The sequence below is a fragment of the Callospermophilus lateralis genome, chromosome 13 (genome assembly GCF_048772815.1).
Source record: "Callospermophilus lateralis isolate mCalLat2 chromosome 13, mCalLat2.hap1, whole genome shotgun sequence".
NCBI lineage: Eukaryota > Metazoa > Chordata > Mammalia > Rodentia > Sciuridae > Callospermophilus > Callospermophilus lateralis.
In genome coordinates this window covers 39,818,507-39,844,946 of record NC_135317.1, presented here as the reverse complement: position 1 = coordinate 39,844,946, position 26,440 = coordinate 39,818,507, and the positions used below count along the sequence as shown (strand labels likewise).

The 26,440-nt window shown below is 41.8% G+C and overlaps 1 protein-coding gene across 2 annotated transcripts in view; it reads right to left on the bottom strand.

The window, feature by feature from the left end:
- The window catches only part of Fam171a1 (family with sequence similarity 171 member A1), a 115,800-nt gene that overhangs the window by 40,089 nt on the left and 49,271 nt on the right, over positions 1–26,440 (bottom strand). For both annotated transcript variants that reach the window (XM_076831868.1, XM_076831869.1), the window contains exons 2-3: positions 9,629–9,856; positions 2,110–2,202 (exon numbers count right to left, since the gene is read on the bottom strand). In XM_076831868.1, coding sequence (XP_076687983.1) covers positions 2,110–2,202; positions 9,629–9,856 — 321 coding nt within the window. The remainder of the gene's footprint in view (positions 1–2,109; positions 2,203–9,628; positions 9,857–26,440) is intronic.

The window sequence follows — 26,440 nt, the reverse complement described above, 5'->3', positions numbered from 1 at the left end:
GAGTGTGAGTGTGCATTTTGTTTTAGCATTCATAACCAAGAAAAATACTGACCATGGAATAAGCTGTCTATATAAGGAGGTTCAAAAAAGCAGTTGGCTTTTGGCTGTCTTTTTGTATTTGTTTACTCCATCAGTGAATTACTCACTGGGTACCTGTCACAAGGCAGGCACAGGGCCAGACCCTGGAGGTACCAAGATAGTGAAACACAGTTGTTGCCCTTTGGGTTTTAAATTTAGTTGAGGAGTGTGCCACCAAGCCTGGCAGACAAGGAGGAGTTGTTAAAGGATCCAGAGCCCCTGGCTGGTGGGTTATTTATAAGGATTTGAGGAACAAAAAGGGATAGTGGGGCTTGTGGGCACCCGAGGACAGGACCCGTTGGGTATTGAAAGTGCAGGAGCTGGCCCAGCTGGCCCTGGGCTGAGGACAGCTCTGGGATGACCAGGAAGGAGTGTTGTGTGGGATTCCCTCTCACTCCAGTGCCATTAACAAGACTCCACTAACCCCAGCTCTGCCTCCTTCTGACCTACTTCCAAATGGCCTCCTCTTCCTACTCATCCTTTCTGTTCTAACTGGCTCACAGGCGAGGGCACAGGCCCAGCCTGCATCTCAGAACCAGTTAGCTGCCATTCCTACATCTCCTGGAGTCTTAGTTCAGTCTGGGTAAAAGGAAGAGAGGTCAGAGCTGCTGACTTCAGCCAGGTCCCAAGCCCTGGACACTCTATGGAATGGCTACCCCTATGCTGGGTGTCTGCTCCAGATCCAGACACCATGGCCTGGAGGGATGGAGTCACATGATCCCAAGCCCTTGGCAGGTGAGGCTGCAAGGCAAGGCAGTTGGCACAACTCTCATCTCCAGTGGAGATACAGGAAGGACTTGGAGCATGGGGCATTGAAGCTAGCCTTATTGTCCAGGGAGGGTCTGAAGATGGAATTTATTCTTTCCTTCTTCTAAACCCACTGAAGGAAAGTGAGGTGGGATGTTCCACACAGAAAATAGGAAAAAGAAACTCAGGCTGGAACAGAATACATGAGGGAGAAGAACACTTAGAAGGGAGGTTGAGTCCAGATCCCAGAGACCTGTGGGTCCTCAGGAAGGAGACTGATTTTATTCTTTGGTAAAGGGGGGCCAGAGAGGGAGAGACTCAAGGCATGAAGTCTATTTGATTCTTCTGTATTTCAGCTCCAATTCTGCTGCAAAGACTGCAGACCAGCATGCTAGCTGCGGGCAACTGCAGAGACTCACCAGGACCTGAGGAAGCACCTGGGAATGGCAGTGCAAATGGCAGTGCAGGCAGAGGGGCAGTGACTGGCAGTGACTTGGGCTGGGGGTCAGCTTCACTGTAACTGCATTTGACTCATGGAGACGTGAGAAGAGGAGAAAAGGTCACACACACCCCTACATGGGGAGAGGGTGACTGCCGACAGACTACACAGGACAGGGACTCTGCAATCCCTCGTGAAACCCCTCAGAGCCTTGAGAGGAGACATGGAGGCTGGCAGGTGACAGTGAAGAGGTGACAAGGAGGTCAGACAGCCATGATGTCAATACAGTGTGGCCATGACTCTGGATCCTACAGATTTAAGCACTGGTCACAAATACCTCACTAAGGACAGACGGAAAGGGAAGAAATGACATGTTTTCTCCTGTAGGGAACCAGTGTCAAAGATGGCGCTGGAGGAAAAGAGCAGAGGCTATCAATGACTCTGTGGGGCCTACAAGGGACAAGGGAGAGGAGAAAGCAATATTTGGACACATATTAGCCTTTGAGATTGACCGCGCCCACTAGGAAATGCAGCCAGGTGTGCCCTGGACTGTGACACAGACAAAATTAACAATCTCTCCTTTGGAGAGGAGAGGAGATGGAGGACAATCCCCTTTTTCCCTTCACACACTTAAAGGATGGGTCTGACAGAAATAAGGTTACAGTCAAGAGGTAGTTTAATCAAAATTTAGATGTGTTGTGACCTCACCGGGACAAAACACGCTATGTCTCAGATGTGGATAAATTCATTTCTGTGACCATCCACCAACATGTGGGATCCCTCATGAGATTTGAGTAGTCGGCCCCCAAGTTACTCTTGCTTCCCTTTTTAAATATGAAACCTACCTTGGAATCCTGATACTATTTGGACAACATCTTCATAGACCATTAGAGTAGCAGATCGTTCTGGAAGCAGGCCAAGGCTTAGCGAAGAAAATACTGCAGGAACAAAGATGGACATGAGTTTATTCTGACCATTCAAATCCAAAGGCCCCTCTAGTTTTCTAGGTACTCTGCATTCTTTTAATTTTCTGATGTCAAATCAATCGATAATATTGATTTTTCAAGATGATTAGTAAAAGCCCTTCAAAATACCACAAGAGATTTACAATCTCTTATATACAAATTGTTTGCCCTACAATAGTCAAAAGACAAATTTGGTTAAAAGTTTTTAGTAAATTAACAGCCTCATTGCACTAGGAATATATTAAAAACTTAATGCATACACTATGTAAGCACAGAATTCGTAATGTTAGATATTAAGAAAAAAATTTTAAATATGTATTTAGATCATGTGTGCCTCATGGTAAAAGAATATTTGCCCCATATCCTGGAATCTAATAACATGAGAGAACTTATGCCATTTAAAAAGTACTGCTTAAGTACCAACAACAAATTTCATGAAGCTTATACATTTTTGGGTAGAATGTACAGATATAAGAAAAAACATGCATTATAGAATAATGATAATCATTAACATTCCCAAGCCCTTATAACAGGCAGACATTATTCTAAATCCTTTGGTTTTGGCCATTTGTCTACTAAATATTGAAACACCTCTCTCAAGTGTTATTAGCTATTACTAACATGTCTGTTTTATAGGTAATGGAATAGGTTTAAAGGTGAGGAAATAATGGGCCCTTCATTACCTAGCTGATAAGTGCAAGGAGCCAGGCTTTGAACTCTGGAGCTCAAACTCTGGATACAACCAGGTAAATGTTTGTCTACTGATGAATAGAAAAAATAAGTGTATTATATATACACAAGGGAATATTATTCATCCATAAACAGGAAGTAGTACAGACATGCCAGGAACTTTTGGATTGGTCACTGTGGGGAGTGTTTTATGGGGGAAGTGGTGGTTTAAGTCACAGAAGTTGGGGTGATCTCAGGCCCTTTGCTCAAAACACACTGCCTGTTGCCTATTCAGTGCTGGTGGGGCAAGTATGGGTGAGGGTGAGCTTTGTGAAGTGTTTTTGTTTACATATTTGTTTTTAGTGCTAGGGATGGAACCTAAGGACCCAGGCTCTGGTCACATGAGTACTGTGTTATTGAGCCAAGTCCCTAGCCCAGCATCCTTAAGTTTTTAACAAATTCTAAACACGTTTATTGAGCCTTTCCTACATCAGACATGTTTCAGGAGCCGGGATCCAGTGGCGACCAAGAGATCTATCTGATCGCTCGGCCGCGTGCAGAGGTTGCGTGAAGGCCTGGTGGCATAAAGCAGGGAGCAAGAGGGGTTTCAAAGGAAGCCCCGTGTTTAGTGTTTGTGCTTTGAGTTTTGTGTCCTCTGACAGTTCCATCTGGACTTTTTCCCTATAGCATTGGGCAGTGGCACTTGGGGATGGGAGGCAGCCACAACAGAGGGAGTGGTGAGTTGGAGAACTGCTTTGGGGGGCAAGGGGACACCCCTGGCGTGAACATTGGCATGGGTGGGTACGGGTACACCTTTGCCCCCCATGTCCAGCACTACATAAAGGAGCAGTTCAGGGTCAGGGTGACTCACCAGGACTCTGCAGCTGCAAAAGGGAGTGTCACAAACATGGACAGGCACAAAGGGCCACACACTGATTCCATTTATATGCGATATCCAGATAGGCAAATCCAAGAGACAGAAGGCAAATGAGTGGTTGCCAGGTGCTGGAAGGGGTAGGGAACAGCAAGTCAGGGTATGGGATTCCAGGTGGGGGTGGAAAAGGCTGGAACCAGGGGCCACGTGGTGGCTGCACAAATGGTGCATTTATGGCACATGAATTACATCTTGAATATCAAAATGAACAGAAAAGAGAATTTACTTCAGGGGTTCAAAGTTCAGACATGGTTGGGAGGAAGAATGAGAAGAAACTGCTACAACAAAGGGTTTTGGGAGCTCCCGCCTGTGCCTTGCCTGCCTGGCCATGGGTGGTTCCATTAGCGGGAGGAGCCCTAACATGGTTAAATCCTAGTTATTGTAACCTCTAACAATAACCCTGTTGTCTAATGGCATAGAGCACCTAGTGGCAAGGAAGAAAGGACAGGACCACTGTGGAGGGTATGTCTGTGGGAAATAGTTCACCTCCAAATGCTGCAGTGCCACACTCTGTCTCTCCACGTGCTGCTCTGGTCCAGAGCTTGCCCAGAGCGTTAAAGCATTTTCTAGGCCCAGAACACTCTGTCTGACTGGCACGGGGGTCCCTGAGCTCTGAACTACCCATGGGCATGTCCTTCAAGAGTTACGTGACCACCCACTGCAGTGTGTTTTGAAAACTTTTCTCCCCTAAACATGGTATATGGGGCAGCTGCTCTGGCAAACTGTTCTCAAAAGAGGGAAAAAATGATTCTTATAATAAGCCTGCTGAACCTGCTGAGTGTGTCAGGGGCTTCCTGGAGCAGGAGGCCAGGGACTAGGCACCCAAACCCACTGAGTACCCAGGGTGGGAAGTGGCAGAGAGGCCCCAGGAGTTTCAAGTAGATGGTACTTCTACACATCTCAGACTGATGCCCAGAGGTCCTCTTCATATCAAGTAGACTTTTTTTTTCGTGGTGCTGGGGATGGAACTCAGGGACTTGTACATGCTGGGCAAGTGCTCTACCACTGAGCCATTCCCCCAACCAGACCCTCCACCCCGCTTTTTAAAGTTAGATCTTGTTTATTTGGTGCTGGGGATTGAACCCAGGGCCTTGTGCAGGCAAGGCAAGCACTTTACCAACTGAGCTATATCCCCAGCCCCACAGACCCTTAGTTTTTGATAAATTGAGAGAAAGGAACATCTAACTTCATCTGGAAGAGGCAGGAAAAACAGAAAACAGTCCAGGTGGGCTTTATAAGACAAAAGACAAGCTTGCCAAGTGAGGGATGGTAATCAAATAGCAGCCTGGACAAACACAGAGAGGCCAGACTCTTTTAGGGAATGACAACTGCCCAAGGCAGCCAGACCAAGAGGTAGGTCAAGGAGCAATAGCAGCGGGGGAGGATCTGCATGTCATCTTTACTCCCATCTGCTGCCACCCAAGGATTTTAGGCTGGCATATAATATAACTAGACACTTGCATTTTCAGATGCAGTGCTCAGTGGCATAGTGGGTGGTTTTGGGGGGGGAGGGGGGGAGGCAGATTAACCTGGCCAGAGGCTACTGCAACAGTCCTGGATCACTGTAATAACTCTGGCTGAGACAAAGGCTGTTGAGAAGGAAACAATTCAGATGTAGAGTGACAGTTTTTAGTGGATGGATTGGATTTTTATGTAGTTAAATTTGTGCTTTCCTGTTTGCCAAAGGTGAAGAGGGCTCTCTCTATGCTAGACTCCCCAGTCCCCAAACTATACCCACTTCTATGAAAGGGAAAAAAACTCAACACATCCTCTAGGAACTATTGTTAAGGATGAAAAAAGAAATTCACTCCAAGATCCCATAAGGAGGCTCATGCAAACTAAAACACTGTGTGTGCACACAGTATAGAAAACATTTGTTAGTTTTGATTTTTTCATATTAATTTTAGAAAAGGCTCCTGGCTCTTTTCTCTTCCTTGCCCAATTATCTGAAATACCAAAAGTGTTAAGATCTGACCTACAAAAGAAAAAAAGTGACACAAGCAATAATCTACTCTGCTTTTTACAAGAGGCTCAATAAATTTTGGATGCTTCCTGTCTCATTTCAGTTAAGAGTATCTTTATTATGTTGAAAAGCCAAGCAGAATAAAATAATCAAAGACCAGGGGAGGTGCTTGGAAGTTATCCAGTTTAATCAATTTCATTTTAGAACTAAGAAACACAGGCTCAGAAACTCTTGATAGGCCCAAGCTATGTGGGGCCGGCTAGGGGCGGGCGGGCCTGGTACTGGGTGTCTTCATGCCTCATCCAAAATTCTTCCAATTAAACTACACTATTGCCATTATTTGACTCATTTAAGGAAATGGATATTATGGAAATGGTTTCTTTTTCTCAAAGAATCATCATGTCAGCATAGTCAAAATTAATAAAACTGGAGCACAGTTGATCTTCATTATTCATGGATTCCATCTCTACAAATGTGCCTACTTGCTAAAATTTACTTGTCACTTTAAAATCAATGCTCTTGGTGTTTTACATGCCTATGGGAAGAGTAGCCAAAGATGTGACTCTCCCAATGCACACACTTCCAGTGGAGACACTCGACACTCTGCCTTTTGTTTCAGCTCTCATCTCTAAGTGTCCTTTTCTCCATTTATTTAGCTGCTAAGCTTTTCACATTTTTTTTCCACTTTCTGTTGGTGATTTCACTACTAAAAATGGCCCTAAGCTTAATACTGAAGTGCTGTCTAGGTTCCTTAGTGAGAGAAGGTTGGGATATGCCTTATGGAGAAAATATGCATGATAGAAAAGCTTGCTTCAGCTACAGTGCTGTGGGTCATGAGCACGATGTTAACCAGCCAACAACAAATATTAAATAAGGTATTTTTAAACAGAAACGCAAATACAACATTGTGAGCACAGAGGCTCCAGGAACAAACATACCCTGTGCTTCCCTCATAGCACTGGTATGTGCTAACTCCATCTTTGAGGCAACTTTATAGACTGTAACTTCCACAAATAATGCCAGTTGACTGGACTTAGTGTGGCTGTTCACCTAACACAGGCAGATACTGTCTAAATTTTCCCTAGATTATTTCCAGTGACTTCACAGTATAGAAAATAATGAAGTCAACTGTGTTTCTTTGTTGTGAGATGGAACCTAATAAATATGTCCTTTCCTCTTTTGCTTGCTCTCAGGATTCTGTCCCAGGCCCACAGTCCTCCATTATTTGGTACACCTCATAGTTTTGACTCTCATCTGGACACTTCTGATATCCTCCAACTAAACTTCTAGCCCAAACCTCTCTTTAGGAACCACAGTGCACTTCAAACTGAAGGCTGGTTATGCTCACTTGGTATCCCCAGAGGCAATTTAACAAATATATATTACACTAAACTTATCATCAGCCACCACTCCAACACCTGTCCCTCTCCTCCGGTTTCCCTGATCTCCTTTAGGGTCTCCATTCACCTCTGCTTGCACCTGGAGCTTGGGGGAACCTGGCGTGGTCTTCTAAGCCTATTGCCTCCCCTTGCAGGTCCTGTCCAGTTTCACCAGCCAGAAATCTGAGGTTCAACTCTAGTTTCTTCTACTTGCTCTTCTACCTTACCTCTTTCCCATCCATTCTCCAAGGCCTTTCAAGGATGCTGCCTGCTCAATATTTCTCAGGTCTGTCCCTTTTTCTCTTAAATTTTCCTAAATGATCACCTCAATTTATTGACATCAAATCCACTTTCTATAACTCAGTGATCTCAACACTTAGTGAACATTTTTTATACATGAAGTATCTGGTGGTGGCAGTGATAAGGTTGCTTATTAAAATACAGATTCCCAAGGCAGCTTCCCACATTGAATGGCTGAGTCCTGTCTCTCTGTTTCTACCATCATCTTTTGATGCTGGTATCTATTAACCTTAAGGCTCAGCACCCCTACTATCTCCTCCAGGAAACCCTGTTCATTTCCCCCAAGCACTGGTTAAGCCTCTTCCCCTGGCATCCTATATGGGTGTCTGTATATAAGTTTATCTGAGTACTGACCTTGCATAATGGTTGACTTTGTATGTCAACTTGACGGGATTAAGGGATGCCAAGACAGGTGGAAAGCATTAATTATTCTCAATCATTGCATTATATATTCTAAAAGCTTCTATAGATACTAAGCATATACATCCTCTTCTGCTAAAGGAAAATCCATTGTAACCTGGTTACAATGCTTAGGCTCGGTCATCTTGACCAGTGAGTAGATGATCTGGGAAAGATCTGCTTTAGTGTGTGTGTGGCGGGGGCGTTCCCAGATAGAACTAAAAGGGGAGGAAAGGCAAATTCTTGCTCACTCTCTTCTGGAGGTGGGATGCCCTTCTTCACCTGCTCTTGGAGGTCAGAACTCCAGGTTCTCTGGCTTTTAGGTTTGGGGACTCATACCATGCTAGCCCATAATGAATATTAAATAAGGTATTTTTAAACAGAAACACAAATACAACAAAGTTATGTATTGATCCGTTTATGGAAACATTGTGAACACAGAGGCCTAAGACCGAGATACCACTGGACTTCTTGATTCTGGGGTCTTTGGACTTGGAATGAGCCATGTTACAGGATTCCCTGATTCTCCAGCTTGAAATGGCCTATTGGGGGGCTTCTTAGCCTCCATCAGCAGGTGAAGAAATTTCCCTAGTAAGTCCCCTTTTCCCCATGTCTCTAGATAACCTATCAGTTCTGTTTCTCTGGAAAATCCTGACTAAAAACACCCTGTGCGATGGAAGTCATTTCTATGGCTGACTTCATAACCAAAATTGAAACTATCTAGGCCAAGTTCCAGATCTGGTGCCCAGGGCAGTGACTGGTATATGGTAGGTACTTTATAAAAGTAAACTGAAATACAAAGAATTTTACGAATTTGAGTAGACACTGGGGCTTTATAAAGCAGAAAAAGCTCTTCTAGGTGTGGTCACACATCCTCAGGGTAGCTGGGTCCCTGCAAGGAGTGTGTCTGGCTGTGCTGCAGGACGGAGCTGAGCACTGACATGGGTATTTTTCTTGGCACTGCCCTCAATGCTACGCACTTACTGACCACCTACTGTGCTGGGTGCTGTAGGGTAGTTTACCTGTGGTGACTAATTTTTAGTCAGAACCACTCCACAAGGTAATCTTAGCTCCAATTTACGGAACTGGCATGGAAGCTAGAGGGCTCCTCTGCAGGGGGCACCAGAGCCCAGTCAGTCGGTTTCTAAAGCCTGTGCTGTCGTGACTCTCAGCCCCAGCTTTGCCACTCACCAGTCTTGGTGTCAACATAACAGTATGGTCTGGGTACCTGGTGGAGTCTGAGGTCAGAGGACAGAGTGGCCCCGTGGCTGCCACTCCCCACCTACCCTACCTTGAGTTGAAGCTGTGTTAGGCATTGTCCTTGCTCCTGGAAGTGGACACACTATTCTGTGTGACCAACAGGAAAGGGGAAAGACCTTTGGACATCCTTGCACTTGGGCCCCTGGTGTGACAGTAGAGGAAGAAGGCCCCAGAAGCTGATGAGGACATTGTGCGCTAAAGCCCAGTTACACACCTAGTCCTACTAGTCATCATGGTGCAAAGTGAAGTGGTGGGGAGACGAGCAGAAACGCTCAAGCTTCTGCTTCCACTGTGTGTGTGTGACATGGCAGCCAGCTTCACACGTTGACCCCATTTACCCCCCACCTAACGGGGCCCCAAAAGGTAAGCAGAAAATCAACATACAGATTTTACTGACTGTCTGACTTACACCTTCAAAACCACTTCTGTTCTGACTCCGGCATCATCTGCCAATACCACGAAGTCTGTTTTAGACAAAGATTAAGAACACCTTACCAGGTAATCGGATTGGCTTCCATGGGGCAGAGTTTGGCACATAGGCATGCTTGGTGGCGGTGACGATTAACTGACTGCCCAGCTTGTACTGGAACTTGACGAAAGCGACACCATCTGTCCCTGATGTGCCAGAGGCAATGGAGACCTGGTTGGCAAAGATCTCAATAAGCGCATCTGCGATGGGCTGGTGGGTACTGGCGTCGCTGACGTGCACCTTCAGTGTGACTTCTAGAAACAGAATAAGCAAAGAGAACAGCTGTTGTGAATCAAGAAGCAGCAATATCAATACTGCCATACCTGTGATGAGAGGCGGAAGGTGGGCCATGCTAAGACAATCTAGGTCAACACCCTCAGTGTGGGTCATTGTGACTGGGGACTTTTCTTCTTAGAGGTCTGCCTTTTACTTTAAATAATTTCCTACTTTCTTCAAAGCCACTGCCTGTCATCCACAGCTTCCTTCTTAACTCCTTCCTGTTGACTCCAACAGATAATTGAGAGACAGGTTATATCCACTCAACACGCTGGACAACAAACACAATGGTCTTTCATTCTTTCCAGCATTGCTGGTAAACAGCCCCCAAAGGGCTCTGGCCACTACAGAAGGGAAATACATGCTTGGTGCAGGATAAAATCAACAGTGTGAAAATCTAGGATGTGATGGTACATGATACACTTAGTCAGTTCTCCAATTTTATCCATGTATCTTCATGCAGACTTGCAGGAGGTATACCACACACAGTTTCTCACTGAAATTGGTCTTCCATGTCTCCAAATAGTATGCTAAATTACAACATAAACTCATTTTCATAATATTCATATGGCAAAAATCCTCTCAAACAGGGCAAGTGGGAAGAGCTCTGTAGGGCTTCATTGATGATTTATGTAATTTTATGTAAATGTAACATTTACTAACAATTGGGATTAGGTTTCAAATCCTTTTAAGTTTGCTGAGAAGGCAAAAACCACAAAGATTTGCAAAAAAAAAAAAAAAAAAAAGGATTCATGAATAAACAGAGAAAGAAGGAGTTCACTCTAATCAGTCCGAGATTTTACCACTTCAATTTCTTCTAATATGGGGGGCCTAGCTTATGTTCTGTAATTATCTACTTTGGAAGCAATTACTTAGCACCTTCTTTTGGTGAGATAGAACAGGAGAAAATATCAAAATGGTTGGGTAATTCTTACAGACCACTGGGGTATCATTTTAATAAGAGTAACATTGAGACTATTCATTCAACAGTAAATGAAATTACTACTACTAAGAGACAACCAGAGGAGAAACCTGACCAGGGGAGGCATTACTGACTAACAGTAGTCTCCTTTTGCAGATAAAAAGAAGAGCCTATAAATGGACCCAAACCTAAGCATGCATTAAGATGTACCCTGATTCTTTGTGGTCAGCCAGAGTTGTAGGACACTGGGGTAGTTGTTATTACACCGAAATGGGGACATCACTCTTTCACTCCTTATCCGTCACCAAGTCCTGCTGATTTTGATTCCAAAATACACATCTCGAAGCTGGCCCTTCTTCTGTATCCATGCTGACATTACTCTATTTCAGGCCCTCACCATCTATCATCCAGACTGCTGCTCAGACTAATCCTTAAAGTTCTTCAGACCTAATCCTTAAAGTTCCACTGAAGTCAGGGGGAACTAGCTAAAATACTGAGCTGACCTTGAACCCTTTTAGTTGTCCCCTTCCCATCACCTGTAGCAGGGGAGAACAACTGCAGCCAAACTCTCAAGCCAAATGTGACCCATGGCTTGTTTTTGAATGGTCCATAAGCTAAATATGATTTTTACACTTTTAAATGACTAAAAAAAAAAAAAAAGAAAATCAAAAGAATAATATTTTGTGTCACAAGAAAATAATCTTGAATTTGAATTTCAGTGTCTATAAAGATTTTTTAATTGTTCTTTTTAGTTATACATGACATTAGAATCTATTTTGATATATTTACACAAGCATGGAATATATCTTATTCTAATTAGGATCCCAGTCTTGTGGATGTACATTTTCCCATAAAGTTTTATTGGAACATAGCCTAAGTGTCCCTGTTTCATTTATTTCATATATATATATATATTAGTTGTAGTTGGACACAACACCTTTATTTTTATTTGTTTATTTATTTTTTATGTGCTGCTTGAGGATCAAACCCAGCGCCTCGCACATGCTAGGAGCATGCACTACTGCTGAGCCATAACCCCAGCCCATTTATTTCTTATTCACTATTTTTTAAGTAGTTACTACCAAGATACTTTTGAAAAGCATTAATCAATTCAGATAATTAACGAACTGTACTTAGAAAATATTTACCAATCAACTATTGTAAGCCCAGAATGATACTAGGTGCTGTGGGAGATTTAAAAAAGAAAGAAAGAAAAAGATATATGGCTCCATTTTTAGAGTTTACAGTTTTTGGTGGGGAGAAAGGAAGACCATGTGGGTACCAGAAAAGGAAAAGGATGAAACAAGTTTAGTCAATGTGAAAAAGAAGCCGCTAATGAGATCTGGGGTTAGTGTGCAAAACCAAGAGGAAAGAACAAAGATCTGGAAGCATCCACTGAGATGGGTGACAGCCAGAGATTTACAGAAGGATGTGGCAGGACCATGCTTCAGTGGTATGGACGTGGCTTTCTGGGAAGGAGCTGTACACATACTGACCCTGATTATGGGTTACAGGGTTCGGTGGAGAATGCTTCCTGGAAGACATGACAAGTGAGGCCATGACCAGAAGGATGGGGGACACAGCAGACAAGTCTTGTAGACAACTGGGCATCTTTTCAAATAGACTTCTCCCATTTGAGGGTGCTCCTATGAGTTCCAGAAACCCATGTTCCCAGTCTTCTTAGTAGCTAAGATGGAGAAGGAATGGATTTTGGCTGTGCTAGTCTGACGTCTTTGTGCTAGATTCTGATTTGGAAGACAGTACCCTCAAGAAGCAGGAATTAAGTTTTTCTGACCAAAGTGATCTTGGACTAGGTATCTGGTTTGCGGACAGTGAAAGTGCCACGTGAACAGTCCCTCCATATGGGTCTGGAACTGTTCTGGCTTCCCGCCCTGTCCTCCCCCAGATTCTTTGGGCCACCTAAAAGCGTTAATGAATGTCTTTCTCCTTACACTCGCTAATGTGGGTAGTGCTGTTTGCTCTTCGCAGTTCTAGTGCCATCCTGGCATGATTTCACAAGGCTGAGGACCATGTCCTTCAAACTGCACTTGCCAGCTCTCCTCCAGCCCCAGCCTTCATTCTTGGTCAACACTCCTCATGGACTCTACCCTGCACGCCTGCTCACTATAGGTGCACCTGCCAGGGGTGGTACTCAGGCCTTTTCCTGCTACACAGTTACTCAGTGAACTATTTCATGATCGGGAATCCACTCATAGCCTCTAGAGTGGTCTTCAATTTTCATCAGCCAGTGGCAGAGCCAAGAAGGGAGCAGCAAGCACTCAGGAATTCTTCCTCTAGCATGATTCAGAGCTCCTTGGCTCTTGGCAATCACAAGGAGTTTGGCTCTGTGGGTACAAACTAGTCCATTTTAAGTAGTACAAAGAGCATCTGCTTTGTGGGTAGAAAACTAAACATTATCTTTTAGTCCAGCATTATCTTTTAGTCATTTCCTTTTTAACTGCCACAGATTTAGAACTAAATGCAACAAGACTGTTTCAAATTGTTGGCTTAGGAGAAGGGACCTCTAAGTAGCAAGTAAAGAACAAACATAATTGCAGGGACAAGAGGACAGAATTATGGTACATAGAAGACTCCCTCCGTCAGGGTTTGAGAAAACTGCCTGACGACATGGAAAGGGCATGAATAAAGCAGGCCTGGTTTCTCCTCCCCCTCTTCATCTTCAAATAATGCTGAATACCTTTAGTGACTTTTAATGTCAGAATGCATTTATTTTATAACTTCTCATCCAAACTCCAGAACAAACACCCTCTGTCTCTCTTAAAATCACGTGCTAATATGGAATATTCCAGAACATAAAACCCTTTGTGACTTTTACTGGGAACAGAGCTGAAAGCACAACATTCACCTGCTTTTTGAGTACCCTATACTTCTCAATTCTCACATCTATTCTAACAAACTCTGACTTTTATCTCAGAAGGGAAGGCAAGATGTCTGTGGACTTCAGTTGTTGGGGTTTTTTTTGTTGTTTATTTATTTGTTCGGTGAAGTTTTTAGCTCCCTCTGAGTGTTTTGTGTTCCCTTTTATATTTCCTCAAATTGGCCTTTATCATGGGATTTTAATTTTTCCTTTCCTTTGGTTTCCACAGCAACCCACCTTCAAGGGGAACCCAGGATTTTCTGGGTTGGTAGTAAGGGCCTGACAGAGAGTTCATTTCCCCTAGGCAGAGCAAGGAGGGCTCTGATATTCAGTTGCCCGGAGCTTTGGGGGATGCCCGATATCAGGGCAGTGGCTGGAAAGGAAGTCAGTATACTTAGCCTCTAGCACTGTCATTAGCTATATTTAACCCCAATTTAAGGGAGCTACAATGGCTTTTCATCTCTTCAATGAAACAATAAAAGATCACTTAATCACTTAAAAACATTTTCCAAACAAGAGGCTGTTTTAAAAAATGTTACAGACCTTTGCTCTAAGGTCCATGTTTGTAGACACTTACAACAGCAGAATGGGCATGGAATTCCCGTGTCTTTATACAGTGACTAAAGCCCAATTCTAAGATGCCTAACCTGTGAAGGGGCAGTTTTATATCCACTTGCTTTATTTCTCTTACAAACATACAAGGTTGGTTCTACTTTGTCATCACATAAAATTGGGATGCACATTGTTTCACTAGAGCACTTCCAGAATTAATTTTCTTCAGTCTCATGTAGTACATATGCACTTTATGCTATTCAATTTTATTTTTAAAGTTGAAATTTAAAATTTTTCAAACTTTTGTGAATTGTGTTCTCCAAGCAAATTTCATGTTTTTTTAAACCTATAAATTATTTGCCATATAACATTATTTAGCAGGTCATGTTATATGCTTATTATATCAATGTATTAGTTACTAATATATAACATATCATATAGCTAAAAAAAATCTGCTACAACATGTACACCCCAGGACTCCTTTAAAGTCAATTCCTAGCATCACAAAAGCATCCTTATGGGTGTTTAATATTCTTCTTCTTTGTGTGTGTATGTGTGTGTGGTACTGGGTGCTCTACCATTAAGCCACATCACCAATCCTTACCAATCCTTTTAATCCTTTTATTTTGAGACAGGGTCTTGCTAAGTTGCCCTGGCTAGGCTTGAACTTGCAATCTTCCTGCATTAGCCTCCCAAGTTGCTAGGATTATAGGCCTATGTGTAAATACCCAGAGTGTATTTAATTCTAAAAGCAAGATGATCTTCTGCAAAGATGAAGATTCCTGTTCTGTCATCCAGAAGAGAAAGGTCAAGCCAGAATCACCTCAGAAGGACATATTTGCTGGGCACAGGAATTCTCTTGGCTTCCTGGTTACCCCTGTACAGCTGTCCTCCATGTAGATACCTTTGCTTTTGATTCCATGAGCTGCCCTAAACTTCTCTATTGATCTGATGTCACCAGCGTTCCTTACCAAATCCCCATCTCTGCTAAGGGTTCCTTTTCAATGTGTTTCCTAATTTTCAGAGAAGGACTGCAATCTCTGTAACACCCTTTTGATTTTCTACTCACTTGAAAAGCCTGTGGGAGCTGACTTTGCTGCAGCAGCCTCCAGGAACAAGAGAGCTGTTTTGTGCCTTTGGGTATTCTCCCATCACTGGCGGCTGACTTGCACTCCCAGCCTGGTGGAAAGCCATGTGGCAGACTCAACAGTTACAGCTTCAGCTGGGAAGAGGAGAGATCTATGCAGGCAGCCAATAGCCTGCTACTGACATGTGCTTAGAATCTTTTTTCGCCATCATAGTCTTCACAGGCTGTGCAACAACATACTCTCTGTCACCTCAACCTCCTCCTCTGTCCCTCTGGTGCATAAAATTCTGTTTTGGCAGGGACCCAAGGATACTTTAGAGTAATCATTTAGTGAGCGAGCGGATCCCTCCCCTCCCATGAGAAATTTGTAAGAGAATCAAACTGATAATCATCCCATGAACACTTTCTAACTAACGTCACCAAGTTACCAAGAATGTCGAAATACACAATAAACATTCATAGAAGCACAACAATTAATCACCATCATCATCATCACACACATATACAATTTTTTTTTTCAAGAGATGGGGCACCTGCTTTCCTCATTTTAAACACTCTATAATAGAAAGAAAAAATATAAACTTTCTGGCAAAGGATCCTGTTAGAACTATCCAGGCACTGAAACCAGTTCAACAGCAGAAGTTCAAACTCTGTTGTTATACTTGCTACAAAATGAGGTTTTCTGGGGCTGGTTCCATATGCATGTTATGCTATAAAAGCAAATATAAAGTAGCTACATTCTAGCATCCAGTCAAAGGGTTATTTAGGTAAACATCCTGGGATAATGTGAAAACCATGGCTGGACTTACTGATTTAACTGTACAAGTTAAGTACATACAAGTTACATATACAACAAAGTGTTCACAAGCAAAATTAATGACAGAATGTTCCTATGATCTCATCTAATAAATATACACTGGACAACAGGCTAAAGTGACATAATCCTAATCTTCTATATGTGGTATCTGGAATCACTTAGATATAGCTGTAAAGCACTATACTAAAATACAATTACTTATCTTGGTGGGAACTTTTAAAATAAAAGAATGTGACTATTCGAAATGAATAAGAATTGAAGCAGTTACTGAAAACCAAAATGATGCTAAATATAGCTAAAAGCATTTTAAAAAACCATGGTTTCAACTTTTATAAACTCTCCAATAAAAGTGAATACATATCCATAAACCAAAGAATATCCTCATTCTTGTCAGATATAGTAAAATACGTAATGACAATAACATAGACATGTAAATACAGTGAATGTGTTTGCTAAGCTTTACATGGTACCCTGTGCTACTGAACAAGAGAATTTTGACAGTGCAACATGGTGGTAACTAGAGTATTTATCAGGAAATCACTACAGGAAATCACTTTAAAAGGCTCCTGTCTTGCTGGTATTTAAAATGTTCACGATGCACAAAGTCCCCTTATGAGAATTTGGAAGAATCTGGGAACTGCTATGTTAATGGACAATATTAAGCACGTCTATACAATTAGCATGCACACCTTAGCCAAGCTTCAAATGTCTGCCAGAAGATGCTAGTGGAATGGTTGCCAAGGCAACCTGCTGAGGGAAAATTACATTTGTCTGTGTGTGTTTCCAGATCTACCTATATCTGCTGATATGCATTTATAACCATTTTTTTTTTTTTTGGTTTAGGACTAGGACAAGAGCAAAATTACATGATATTTATTTTTAATAAAGAAGCTTGAGGTTTGATGATGAAAATGATGATGATTATTATTGAACCTAGTGTCTCACATGTGTGAGGCAAGTGCTCTACCACTGAGCCCCAGCCCCAGCCCCCTGACTCATTATTTTTAAAATTTTTTTCTAAAAAAGAAGAAGAGGGGCAAAGAAGGCAATCTGGAGAGGCTGCTGGAAGGCCATGAATGGCCCAAGTGTGTGAAGCTCCACAGCACTTGAAATATTATGAAAGCAAGATAAAGACCCTCAGAGCAACTGAAGGTTAGTCAATGCAGTGATTAGATTACACATATGTGCTCAGCCTTTCAAAGAAATGGAATTATTTAACAAGCTACAGTGAACCTATTATTAAAATGTTCTTTTCTGTTTCAGATGAAGCTGAGCTATTTTAGGGCACTTCAGGGTCTACCTATGAACATTACTGGCAACTGGGAGAGTTTTATGGCCACATAGGATGTCCCTGGCTCCCAGGCTCCTGATTTAGTCAGTTATATGTCTTTAATAAAGTTCACCACCTCCTTGAGCTACCATTTCTTCATGAATAAAACAGGAACACCATTTCCCTTGAAAAGACAGTAGGATTAATGTGGAGGATTAATGTGATGCTGTTTATAAGATATCCATTTAGGTGTTCTTGATCTTATCTACTTGCAAGCATTCCACTAATTTTACTTGTTGAAACAAAATCTCAAAACCACTATTAACATCCTCACCACCCCCAAAAGCTTCTAAATGAAAGAAAATGGAAAAGGGAGAAACAGTATACCTTGGCACTGGCTTGGGACCCTGACATTCTGTGTCTGAATGTCTGCTACCGATGGCTGAATGCTATGAAGCAGCTTTCTCATCATAAGAAATGGGGGTTCTGCCCCTGCCCATAATAACCTCCTAGAGGTACAGTGAGGTCATACAACATACTTCACAGTGGTGCAGAACACAGTGAGGGCTTAATAACTGTTAGCCTATTTATTTATGCTGGGGATTGAGCCCGGGCCTCAGGCATGCCAGGTAAGCACTCTACCACTGAGCTCCATCCCCAACCCCTATTAGCCATTTAAAAATAGTTATTTAGCTCATTATTCCCAAACATGCGACTCTTAAATGAGGATGACCAAGTTTATCTATAGAAAGATTATAAAAGATCTTCTGAACAAGTTCATGGATGGAATTAACCATACCTGGCTGCCGTTTGTGAAATTCTTCTTTCTCTTTCATACTGATCAAAGGCAGCACTGGAGAAACAGCAGAGGCCATTGTTTGGAGAATTCTCCATGAGTCCCCAGTACTTCTGCATACCTTGGGACCAAAGTAACATATGACTTCCCTAATGTTCTGCACTATCTTCTCAAGGATATTCATTTAGTGAATAGCCACAGAAGACAGAGCTAGTGTCTCCCTGTACAGCAAAGGACAGGCATGCTTACTGCACATTAGAAGAGATTTGGGTTCCCACGGCTCAGGGTTTCCCTCCTGTAAAGCAAACCACTGTGTGCGGTTATCACATGGCTCTCTTTGTGTTGTCCTTATAGGAATTAGGGCTCAGGGAACTGATATAAGAATGCTGGATACTCTGGCTGCTACTACTGCTGTTGGGAGTAATAAATGGCCTTTATTTCTGACCCAGGAGTACCATGTCTTCTACTAGCATCTATAAAAACTGTGCCAGGCTGGTGTATTAGCGTCCAAAAAAAAAAAAAAAAAAACCCGGCAGAATCTCAGGCTCCAACCAGGTCTTATCAGTCACTTTAGGAACCCAAGGAATTCCAGGAATTAGGAAGGCAGAAGCAGGAAAGAGTGGGCTAGGGTCTAGGAGGAGGGGTTGGGGAGCCAGGGGAAAAACAGACAAGATGGTTCCAAGTTTGTGAATGTCTTTTGGTTTTATTTATTTATGTGTTTTTTTTTTTTTTTTGGGGGGGGGAGGGTACCCAGGATAGTACTCAGGGGCACTAAACCACTGAGCTACATCCCCAGCCCTATTTTGTATTTTTTATTTAGAGACAGGGTCTCACTGAGTTGCTTAGTGCCTCATGTTGCTGAGGCTGGCTTTGAACTCTCGGTCCTCAGGTCTCAGACTCCTGAGCTGCTGGGATTACAGGCATGTGCCACAAAGGCTGGCATGTCTTCTGGTTTATGAAGGTTCTTTTCACCTGTGGATTTTCACATTCTTAAATAAACTTCTGTCAAGGATGGTCAAAATTATCCTTTTCTCTTGGCAAATTCTAACCACTTATATTCCTCAAGCCATATTTACTCCCACCTACCAGTCACTCTGCTTCACTAGCTTAACATGTAGTTCTAGAATGTTCCATATGGGTCCAGCCTTATCCAAAGGACAAGAAAGAAAAGGAGAATCTGAGGATTTTTATTCCCTGCATTTGTGTGTGTTTTGTTTGCTTTTAAGCACTAATCATTTTAGTTCCCTTTAAAGTCCTGAGTTGCAAAGCCACATTTGGGTCATCACAAGCAGTAATTAAGAGCAGAATTAAAATGACATGCTAATTAGGGTGCCAGTTGCTATTCATTTCACATATTCATTGTACATTTGTTTAGTCAAGAACCATTTCTGCTTTATATGTTTGTTTGAATAAATTCTGTATTAATGGGACAGCACTGTCAGTTATACTCACACCAATAAGTTATAAAACCTTAAAATGTCCTTATTAACACCAATATTTATGAAATCCAATTTATTGGAGTTTTCTAAGTAATGCAAAACTTTTCACAATACTCTTGAAAGTTCCTGCTTCATCTGTTGTGTGTGGGATTTGACTATTATGAACAGCAAAGTACTGTTTCTAATTATTCTTTTTTCCATAATGAACATCAACACACAATAATTTTCACATAGTTTAAGTTTATAGAATGGTTCTTACTCTGTGCCAAATGGATTAACCTTTCACTTTTACCCTTTACAGCCCATGTCCTGGCGGCAGTATCAACAAGGAGTTTTAATTTTCTTCTCTTGCTTTGAAAAATAAAGAGTTCTACACACCCTTTCACGGCCACCTCAATTACTAATTCGACCACATAAAACAGAGATTTATTTTTCCAAGTGGCAGCACAGAAGGTCTGCCATGTTTTGTCTAATACTGGGAAATTGATGCTATTTTTGGTTCTCCTTTACAAAGGTATCATTAAATGTTACCTGTCAAATGGGGCAAAGATGTATATTCTACACTTAATAAACATTTGGCTCAGACCAAGAACTCCAAAGTTATGAAAGTTGCAGGGCCAATAAGTAAGTCCCCAAGAGAATCCATTAGCCAAAGAATTCAGGAATACAAGCGTAGGCAGGAAAGTCCACATGTGCAAGAGGTTAAAGTGAAGCCCGGGGTGGCTGGCTACAGACCAGCCCTCCATAAGCAGGAGCCACACAGAGAGTCACCCACTTCAAGACACTGAGGTTAGTTCCTGGACTGACCATGCACCTTCCCACTGGCACATAAACCAAAGGACTTGGGATGGGGAAAAAGTTGTGGGAAGAGTCAAAAGCTTCCTCTCCATAGGGAAGAAACAGTGGGCCCTTGGCTGTGCTATGACTCAACCCATCATTTCACAGATAAGGCACTCAAGTCTCATTCAAGGTTGCACAACAGTTTATAAAGGAAGTGGGGCTGTAAGGGTGAGTAGGTATCTAATGAGGTCTCTTTATTTTGTATTTTTGATGCTTTGACATCTTGGAGCTTTGAAACCTTAGAAGAACTGTCCCTTCCAAGGCAGCTTGGCTTTCATATGCAACCAACAAATCCAGAACCCACACCCCTAACCACCCACTTTAGGAGTCCTTACATTCCAGGCCACTATTCCTCTACCCTTATTACCCCAGGGCCAGAAAACAGGCAACTGGGGGCAGTAGCTATGACCCAGAGGTGATGAAATTATTCAAACTCACCAATCCTAAACCTTCCTAGGCTGCTTACCTGCTTTGTGTATTCCTTCCTGAAATGCATGCACACATCCACATGTGCACTCTTTCTCTCTCTCAAGACTCTTGCTCTCATTTTCCCTACTTTCTCTGGCTTCTGATGGACCCTGGTGCTTCTCTGAAGGGTACAGACTTCCCCTTCCTCCTGGTAACAATAACAAACTATCTGTTCAGTGGCAGTTTATCTTCTGATCTGTCAGCCTGCCCTTACCTGAATAATAATAAAATCTTTTTTTTTTTAAAAAAAAAAAAACAAAAAACAGGAGACTCAAGATGTGCCATTATAGAGTGCTGGTACAGATCTGATGATATTTACACTTGCTGCAAGGAAGAACTTGCTAGAAGTTTAGGCTGCAATGAATAAACAAATTTATATCACAGAAAATATTTAGGCAGTGAAAGGAGAAAATGTCCTGTCAGGGAAGCACAATTGGTCCGAGACCTAAGGAACCTGACTTCTATAAAGTTACCAAATATACCAGGAAAGCCACTGAAAAAATTCAGACTGAACAGCAGAGGACCACTAAAGATTTTTGGGCAGGGAGAGAAGTGATTAATCTTACAGCAATATATAGACTGCTATAGAGGGAGACTCCACAACAAAGGGATAGTTCGGAGATGGCTGTTGAAGGTGCATGTCCATGAAGTGGGGGATGGAAGGAGAAAGAGGAAGAATCAATGCACTTTCTGCCCCCTCTCAATACAGAGGGGAAGCCTGGGCAGTGGCTCTTAGTGAAAGTGCACCTAAATTACCACCAGGGAAGCGTTCAACAGCATGATCATTAAGATGTAAAATTACTCAAGACAAGATGACCAAAATCCACATATATTTCTTGCCAGGGCTGGACCCTGGCTTGAAAGCATATTTATCAGAATAACTTGATTTATAACACAAAATTTTAAGTTATGAATGTCAAATACAGATGTTTTACTGAGGCTATGATGGGAATGGTATTTTTGGTTCTTCTTTCAAAATATCACATTAAAATATTAAAACTGTGCAGAGGAAAATTGTCAAAGTCATCTGATCATCAATATCAGCTAATTTGGAGTCATTGATTTAGCTTTTTTAGGATTAGATGCTCTCTTCAAGTTGACTGGCAAGACCATCAGATTCAGGGTGAAGATTCTCAAGGATGACCCAAAAGATAAACCAGGCCAGAGCAGCACACTGCATCTCAAACCCAGAGGATCAGTGATTACTTCTGAATTCCAGTTCTTCTGCTCCATTAGATCATATCCACCTTCTCATCCAAACTGAACTCAGCAAACATCCATCAAGGCTAATACTCCTGCCAGATGAAGCTTTCTAGAGCAAGAATGCCATCATGCCACAGGCCCTTTCAAAACACTCAGTAATTCTGGAGTGAGCCTCAGGAACCTCTTCAGGGCTTTGGGCCATTACATTTTGTGGATATGGAAATCAACAGAGTACTGTCTAAATGACCTCATATCCTGATTCCATGTGTTCGCCCAGGAGTAACATCTCTCTTCAGTCTCTCCTGAAGAGTACACACACTTTGAATTGTTTTTCAGGAAATTCTGAATCAGCACAAACCCTACAACTTTCCACTTGCTTGTATGGTGGTGTTGGATGCCATGTATGGGCCATATGGGGGCTGAACCCATGACCTTGGCCTAATACATACAGGTTCTCACCAGCAGAGCTGGTGGGCTGTACACAGGATTAAAGAGAGAAGATTTGACCTTTTTTTTTTGGTCCTGGTGATTAAGCTGCCTTCCCAGCCTTTTTTATTTTGAGACGGGGTCTGACAAAGTTGCCTAGGCGGGCCTTGAACTTGTGATCCTCCTGCCTCAGTCTCCAGAGTCACTGGGATTCCACAAGTGCAACACTGTGCCCAGCTAACGATTTCAACTTAAAGCAGGAAGGGTCTTGAAGAGGACTCTCATATTCACCACCACAAAAATGTGAAATATTCTTTCCACACTGTGATGTTTCCTTTTCAATCAAACTACCAATAAATATTTAGTGCTTACTTAGGAACATGGAGACAATGTGGGAAATGGAGACTTTTTACTCTTTATTATTAGAAAATACTACACATTTTTGTCACTCTCAAGCTGTCCATATCCACATATTAGTCTTTTAAAATCAGTGACTGTCATTCACACAATCCACATGCAATACTTCATGTTCTACTTCCAAGCACACAATGAGTATGCAGGGTTTACCTAGGAGGGACATGAACTGCAAGGCCAGGAAGCAGAAACTGCTACCTATTATGAACGTCAACAGATGCTAGGGGAGAGTCTCCAGAGAAAGTCTTGTAAATAGATAAACATCTGCTAACATTTAATCTTCAAAAGTAGAACATTTTTGGAGATATGGAACACTTGGATATGTTATCTTGACAAAGTCTATTCTGATCAATGTTTCTATACATAACTGCTCATCTTTCAACTTTAAGAAAACAAATATAACCTTAACAAGAGTAGCTATTCTTTGCTGCAAACCTGGTTCTACTTTATTCTCAGAGCATTTCTTATTATTATGTAATTTCTTATTACTATGTAATGTATGAGCAATAAATTAGTGGTCATACATAATGTAAACATGAATAAAATACAGATTAGGAGCAAGCAGAAACCAAGTTTGTCTTATTTTTTAATACATATATTAACTGAAATAACTAGTAAGCTCAACATTCATTCACAATTTAAAGACTACCTCAAGAAAACCATAGTACTCTTAGTCCTGAGAATCCTCAGGTTCAAAGTGACATATTCAACAGCTTATAAATGTGAACTTGCAAAGAAAACAAAATATTCAGAAGTGAAGAGCCCAATCCTGTTAAGTTCTAAAGCCTTGCTTTAGGGCTTGAAGGGAGCATACATTTTCTATGGCTCCCCTTTCTGCAATGTGAAACACAAATGATTTATGAAAAAACCCAGGTAAAGTGCTGCTAATATTTTAATGTAGGTAACTTTCAGTGATCATTAAATTATTTTTTTTCTTAATGATCAGGTAAATCATCAATTAGAAGGAAAGAAGAAGAGACAGGTTTAATGTTTTGCTTACCAGTCTAATTTTCTCAAGTCTCTGGGTCATAAAACCAGTCAGGCCTGACAGCAGAAGAGAACTGGGCTTACCTAGCCAATGACACTTGATGGTTAAATTTTCTTTCTGGACTTGAAAGACCAGATATGTAAACGAATGGCCAGTTTCCAGTTTTGTTGCTATGTCTGAGGATGTGGACTGAGGAAAAGCAATTGGTGAGGGAGGAATTTGTTGGGTAAGAAGAAAATAAAATTGATTTTAAAAAATAACATATATACTGTACCTTATAGAAACTAGTATTAAACTGAAAAGTAGTAATTTATTATTTGTTTCAAGCTCTCCATTAGCATATTAGGAAAAGGATGGGTATTGCTGATATTTATGTTATAGAACCCTAGCTTAAGGGCTCAATAAAAATCTGCTGAATAAATAAATAAGAAAATTTTTAGAAATGAAATATGATGTGAATTTTTTTAGCTATAAAGGAACTGAAAAGCTTTATTTATTCATATATGTTAAAGAACATATCTAAAAATATAACAAGATATTTTTAGCCTTTTTTTTTTAGTTTTATTGATTTTATTTTTTTAAATCCACAACAGCGGAATGCATTACAATTCTTATTACACATATATAGAGTACAATTTTTCATATTTTTTCATATATATCTTTTCATATATAGAGTATGAAACAGACCATAAAATCCTTAGGAAGACACTTTAAAAAAATGATAGACTTGTCGTGATATTAGTGGAAAACTTGTAATAACAAAACCAAGGGGAAAAAGTTTAAGAATCTAAAATATATTGGTTTAATGAAACAGTTTAAAGCATTCTGATAAATCAAAGCAGAATACGACAATACTTTTCAAATTGCAAAACCACAGTCAAGAAAAAAAATATTATAATGTAAAATGGTTTGTGTAATATTGTAATGACCATGTAAAAATGTATGCAAATATAAGATAATGCACAAAAACTGACTAGCTTTACTAAAGGAATATTTTAAAAATAAAAAACAGCAACAACAACATATATGTCTAAGATATTAGAACTTTCAAACAACAATCACATAGGTTCTCTCATCTGATCTTAAGGTGATCTCATGACATAGGCAGAGCAGGTAATGTAACGGGAAGGATGCCCTGAAAAGGGTTAAAGTGGCTGGGCATAGTGGCACATGCCTCCAATCCCAGTGGTTTGGGAGGCTGAGGCGAGAGGATCGAGATTTCAAAGCCAGCCTTAGCAAAAGTGAGGTGCTAAGCAACCCAGTGAGACCCTGTCTCTAAATAAAATACAAAATAGGGCTGGGAATATGGCTCAGTGGTTGAGTGCTCCTGAGTTCAATCCCTGGTCTCCCGCCCCTCCCAAAAAAGGTTAAAAACACCCCAACAATGACTGAGCTGAGCTGCACACTGGTCTGGTCTTGTGACCCACTCTTAAATCTTCAGCAGTGGGTGCAGAGAACCATGACCGGCTTGGTGTATCAGTGCAGAGCAGCAGCAGCCCTCCTGGCCCCACTTCCCACAGCCTAACAGGCTGGTTCCACAATTCTGCACTGCAAGCTCTTCCTAACTGATGGGTCTTTAAACAGACACACCTTCTTATAGAAAGATCCCTGGGATTTGAGCATGGAGCCTCTACAGGTCTCTTTCTCTATCTACTACCTCCAGGTACCTGGAAGGCAGCTCTCTGCCTCTGTGAGAGGGAGAGTGAGTCCTGAAGGTGGGGCAGAGTCCACGCCAGCAGGGCCTAGGGGACCCAAAGGCTGCAGGAAGGTGTACTTCTGTTCTGAGCTGTATCCCTGCTTTTAACGCTGTTAAGCCTGGTAGGCCCACCCACAGGCTGTTCACATAACCCCCAAACAATACCCATTAGGTTACTGCTTTCCTTTTAAAACATGGGCCACTGATTTCCACACTGAGCACAAGCATTTCTGTCCAAAAAAGGCTGAGCAGGCTTTTGCAATTTTATAAACATGAGGTGGAACATATACATGCATTCTGCCAGCACGAGTATATTCCCAATGTATTACTGAAAAATTTCCATTTGCACTTAACATTTATATGAATTACAGTGGAGAGAGAAAATAGTGAAAAAAAAATGAAGCCATGGTTCCTTTCAATAATTTTTGACCCACTTGCTGCCAAAGTAGAAAATGGCCTTGGAAGGCTCCAGTCTGCATGAAAGTGATCTTTGCCTTCCTTAAGCAAATGTGTTTGTTTCCTCCTTTAAAGAGACCTGATCTCCCTCCTGACATTCAATATGAGCAGTACATATGGCTTCATCTCCAGACACTGTGGCAGTGGGGTTGCTTAGGCTGAAATCTAGGCACAGGTCTCTTCTTCCCCCCACTGCATCCCAGTAAACGGCACCACCCCCACTGCAGGGGGTGGAAAGGGAGGAGGTTCCCTGTCTTCCACCTGAAGGTCAGGGGCTCCAAGGGCATAGCTATTCTCTGCCCTGCCTTTT